Raw genomic sequence first — 4975 nt, forward strand, 5'->3', positions numbered from 1 at the left:
CGCCGCCCCGGGGCGAGCCGCGTGCTGCTGCTTGCGCCGGCCTGGTCCGGCGCCGCGTGCGCCCGCCTCTCCTCCAAGACCGATCCCCCGGCCTGACACACACACACACACACACACACGCACACACACACACACACACACACGATTGCCCTCACCAGTCGCAACCCACTAACCGCCCCTCCCGACTCGGTCCTCTCAAAACCCCCCTGTGCCAGGTTGGGGACCAGGAGTATGGCGCCCAGGACTTTTTCGGGCTCATAGAGGAGATGAGGGTTTGGAAGGTGCGTTCGAATCATACAATGCCTACCTGGGATTCGGCAAGCCAATTGCTAATGTTAGTTCCAGGGGGTAAAAAGGGAGGGCACGGGAGCAGGCGAGCCGCCCCGGCGCGCCGCGCTCGGCGCCGCCCGCACGTGCGCCTGCACCCGCCGGCAGCGCGCGTCTCGCCGCCGGCGGTCCCTCCAGGGCTGTTCCCCTTGTTGGCCCCCCGGTTATATTTGAAGAATGCATCCCTGCCGCCATCGCGCGTGTGCACCTCTGCATCAGGTGGTGCGCACCCCAGATCAGATCAGGGCGGGCATGGCGGGCGACGCAGGCGGCGCCGGCGTCGACAGGGACGACGCCAACCTCGTCGCATACTGGAAGTTTGACGAGGGCCGAGGTTACACCGTTAAGGTGCGACCAACCTCGGCTCCCTCAAACGCGGGCCGCTGCTCCGCGCGGTCTGTCATGATCTGTTGCCTGCACCTGAGCGCCCCGCGCCGGCGTCGAATTGGGTCGCGCGCAGACACTTTTCCAGCCCTCAATTTGCCCCTGCCCATAACTCCGCGCACGAGTTACGGCCCCCGGTCTCATCATCTGACCCCACCCTTCACGCTCAGCCCATGCTTATCAGCACACATACCCACATGCAGGCGCACCCACAATTTCTGTCGATTCCTATCATACGTGATTATTCCTGCAGGACGTCACCAACCACGGCCACGACCTCATCGCCGCAGAGGCCCCCACCTGGGAGGTCGTCCGCTGGCTGTCCTCCTGCGGCAACGGCGCCGTCGAGGGCGCCGAGGAGTGCGACACCGGCGACCGCCACGGCGGCGGCGGCTGCAGCAGCGACTGCAAGGTCGAGCCCGGGTGGACGTGCGCGGGCCGCCCGTCGCGCTGCACCAAGGGCGGCAGCGGCGGCGGCGGCGGCAAGCCCGCACCTGCTCCGGCGCCGGCGCCGGCGCCGGCTCCCAGTGGTGGCGGCGGCGGCGCTGGCGGTGGCGGCGGGCGCGGCAAGGGCGCCGCGATTGCGGCCGCCATCCTGGTGCCCGCATTCGTGGTCCTCCTGGCCGGCCTCGCCTGGGGCAGCCGCCACGCCGTGCTGGAGGCGTTCCCTCAAGCGCGCGCCGCGGCCGACGCGGCGCAGGCCGTGCTCGCGCGCGTCGTGCCCGGCGCGAAACCGCCGGGCGGCGGTTACGGGCGGCTGTCGCTCGACCCCGAGGAGCTGGACGTCAGCCCGGAGTTTCTCGCGCCGACGCCGCTGCGGCCGCCGGGCGCACCGGGGTCGTATCAGCCGCTGGCGGGCGGCGGCGGCGGCGGCGGCGGCGGCGCGACTTGAGGGGCCACAAGGAGGGGGGGGGCGCGCCAGGGTTTAGGCCCGCGTCGCCCGATTATTAGAGGGGGTTGTTTTTGAGGCTAGAATTCCGACCTTTGTTTGTGATGATATGTGCATTGTCAGGGTTGTGCATGGGGCCGCGCCCCAACGAATGGCACCAAGATTTGGGGCACCACGCGCCCCAGGGAGCATGCGTCTGTGGAAGGGGCGCCAGGGGAGGAGTGCGGGTCCCCCCAAACGCTTGGCAGGTTGTTGAGCAGCTGGCCGGGCGGCCCTGCTGCCGCCCAATGGACCTCGGTTCAGGTCGCACGCCCAGTGCCCTGCGCGGCCCGTGCCACAATCGGCTCGGCCGCGCCGAAGCTCCTGCCGCCCCTCCTATCCAGGCTCCCGCGCCAGCCCATCCCTTGACGCTTTGCTTTGCTCTCCTCCTGTACAATCAGCCCAGTTGTTTTTGCCAGCGGCATCATGTTGGCGGCGGCGACTGGAGGACGAGATGGCGCCTGATTGCTGGCGTATGATGCAGCAGATGCAAAATGAAGAGAAAGCTTACAAGTTGCTTGATTTTGATTTTCTTGGTGGCTCTGTGCTTGCTGATTTTGTTGCCCCTTATGTGTATGCTTGCTGGCAGATCCGTTGGAAGGTTAGGAATGAGGAGGTCCGCTCTGATGAGCGCGAGGCCGATGGCAGTGATGCTATGGTATGAGTAACTTATCTATCTATCATGTTGTCCCTGCCGCCGGACCTGTCACCCTGCTCTTGAGTTCACCGCAGCTTTTGACAGACTTTGCGATAATGATGGCTTGCGCGTCGCGCCATGCCAGACGCCGCCCGCCGCCCCCATGCGGCCGTCGCGCACCCAGCAACAGCGTCCTGCCGCAGCGGACGCGTGTGCATCAACACGTCGGGCGTCTGTGCCCGGCGCATCGAATGCAACTGCATGCACGACTCAGCGTGGTGAGAGGGGGGGCTGAAAGTTGTGCACGGGCAAACGCCGCTCGCGGCCCTCATGTGCTCGTTCAGCTGGGCCGGCGGCTGCCCAGCCAGTCAGCACATGCGGCCGCCATAGGCAGGATCGGCATATAAGAAGGGGTGCGCTGCTTGTTTGTGGCCCGCAGTCCAATCGTGCGGCAGCTCTGAGCGCTGTTTTTCAAACGGAGGCCCTTGCTGAGCGGATTCGGGGAAGCGGCTGGTCACTAGTGACAGCATTGGCCACCACTGCTGCGCCGTCAGCCGCAGGTTGAAATTTCGCCACGCGATGCAGCACTCCTGACGCCCAGATGACCCGCAGCTGCCCGGCGCCGGGCCGCCCTCGGCTGCGCGCTGCGCTGGCCGCTTCTGGGGCTGCTGGTAAACGCATCATCAGCGCTCCCAAGTCATCGCAAGCGCATTCCGCAGCCCCACGTCGTGGCCACACACCCCAGGTGCGTGCACGCGAAGCCCACCATCTTAAAATAGAATCATCTGGGCGACGAGGACGGTCGCACGGCGGTGTCAAGGCGGGCGCCCGCGACGCCTCGCCTCAACAATGGACTATCTTCCTCTTGGCAGCAGACCGCTCTTGTTGAGCCTTCGGCATGCTTCAGCCATGAAACATGTGTCATGGCTGCGAGGCAAAAGTATCTGTCTCAGTGCACTGTACAGTTGTGCTGCATCAAGCGAAGAAGTAATCTTCAGGCGAACGCTCTCCAGGCGCCATGTGCATGGCGCTCACAGGAGCGAGGGACCGCAAATGAACGGCGCACTGACGGCTGCACTGCACATGTATCTCAGAGCTGATGCCATGTATAGCAGCCTTAGGGAGAAACCAGATCGGCATCCTGGCCCTGGATGGATCCCAGCAGGGCTTCATTCTGGCACCTGCACAAAGCGCGCGCTCGCAGCAAGGCGATCAGGTGGCGACAACCCAAGCGCGCCGCGGCTCTCGCATAGCTGACAACGCCCACAGCTGGTGCAGGCATGTGCAACGCGGCACATCGTGGGATCCAATCAATCCTGAGTGGTGAAGGCGGTGGTGGTCCATACCGCGTGATCTCGGTCAGCTCAGGCGAGCAACGAGCGATCCAGACAAAGTGCGCGGATCAATACATCTGCAGCTATCCCTAAATTTTCCTTTCGATCCAGGATGCGCCCGATGGTGGAGTAGCCATCCAGCAGCTGTGGGAGGGCTAAACAATCCTGGTGCGGTGTGGCGCAAATATGTCTGCAGTCAATAATGTCTTTGCAAGAAATTTACACCTTGCACCTCGTGTTGCAGAGCACACCCACTTGGAAGGACGGTCCTCTTGAAGCCAAGGCGCGGGCTGCCTCGCCATCCCCTCCCTGCTGGATCATCAACCTTTCAGAAGGATAATCAGCACAGCTGGATCCTGTGAAAGGCCACAGAGGAGCCAAAGTGAGCTCGTGAAAGCAAGGGAGGAGGGACTCACGAAGGTGCCCTTTTGTGCCTCGCAGGCGTGGGCAGGTGCTGTTGTAAGAGTAAAATTCCTTTGCGTACGCTTCCAAATGGACCGCACCCTCGGGCTGCTGACTGCCGCGCCCCCTTTCGCGCGCCGCCGCTGCCCGCCGCTCCAGGGCAACAGGGCTCGTCCTAGCCGCCCGCATGGCCTCGGCCTTGCGGGCGGAGGACCGCGCGATCGAGGCCGTGAAGGCCGAGGAGGGGGCCGCGCTGGGGCCCGGCGCGTATGACGGGTCCGGCGGCGGTCTGGGCGGCGTCGCGTCGCCGCCGCTGCTGCTGCCCTCCGACCCGTCGCCCCATGGCGGCGCTGGCGGGCTCTTTGTGCAGCAGGTGTTCGGGCAGTACGGCGGCGGCGCGCCCGACGCCCACGCGCCGCGCCCGGCGGATCTCGACCCACAGCACGCGGCGGCGCTGGCCCTCCAGCAGCACCAGCAGCAGGAGCAGCAGCAGGAGCAGCAACAGCAGCAGCAGCTGCAGCAGTCGCTCTACGACGCCTCCGCCGCCGCGCTGCTGGCGGCGGCCCCCGTCGGCATACCCCAGTTCGGGGTCACGCTGCCCATGCAGTCTAGTAGCGGCCCCGGCGGCGCCGGCGACGACGAGCTCATGGGCGAGGCCGCCGGGTCCGATTCTGGCGGCGCGGCCAGCAGCGGCGGCGCGCCGGCCTACGCGCGCGATCAGCAGCCCGGCGGCGGGCGGCCGGGGGCGAAGGGCAAGAAGTGAGCGGCGCGCGGGCCTGCCTCCTGCCGCCTCGGCCTCGCCCCGCGGCGGGGCGTCTCCCTCCTGGGGCGTCTCCCTCCTGGGCCTCGTTTCGATTCGCCTGGATTCCCGCAGAGCTGCGTTCTTCAAGGGCTGCATGCCTTCTGCATCTCGGAGCCGCCCCTCATGCCCACACCCCCACCCCGCACCCACCTGCACACGCC

The 4975-nt window shown here is 66.2% G+C and overlaps 2 protein-coding genes across 2 annotated transcripts in view; both read left to right on the top strand.

Moving 5' to 3' along the window:
* Positions 1 to 1603, top strand: part of MNEG_13339 (hypothetical protein) — a gene marked incomplete at both ends in the record, with an annotated part of 2582 nt that extends 979 nt beyond the window's left edge. Inside the window, 3 exons of the mRNA XM_014038188.1 lie at positions 216 to 281; positions 547 to 675; positions 965 to 1603. Coding sequence (XP_013893642.1) covers positions 216 to 281; positions 547 to 675; positions 965 to 1603 — 834 coding nt within the window. The remainder of the gene's footprint in view (positions 1 to 215; positions 282 to 546; positions 676 to 964) is intronic.
* Positions 1604 to 4199: 2596 nt separating this feature from the next.
* Positions 4200 to 4775, top strand: MNEG_13340 (hypothetical protein; the record flags this gene model as incomplete). Its single annotated transcript, XM_014038189.1, has 1 exon — positions 4200 to 4775. One exon carries the CDS (start codon positions 4200 to 4202, stop codon positions 4773 to 4775), a length of 576 nt encoding a protein of 191 aa, XP_013893643.1.
* Positions 4776 to 4975: the final 200 nt, after the last annotated feature.

This window comes from Monoraphidium neglectum (genome assembly GCF_000611645.1).
Source record: "Monoraphidium neglectum strain SAG 48.87 unplaced genomic scaffold scaffold03764, whole genome shotgun sequence".
In the NCBI taxonomy this organism is placed as follows: Eukaryota; Viridiplantae; Chlorophyta; class Chlorophyceae; order Sphaeropleales; family Selenastraceae; genus Monoraphidium; species Monoraphidium neglectum.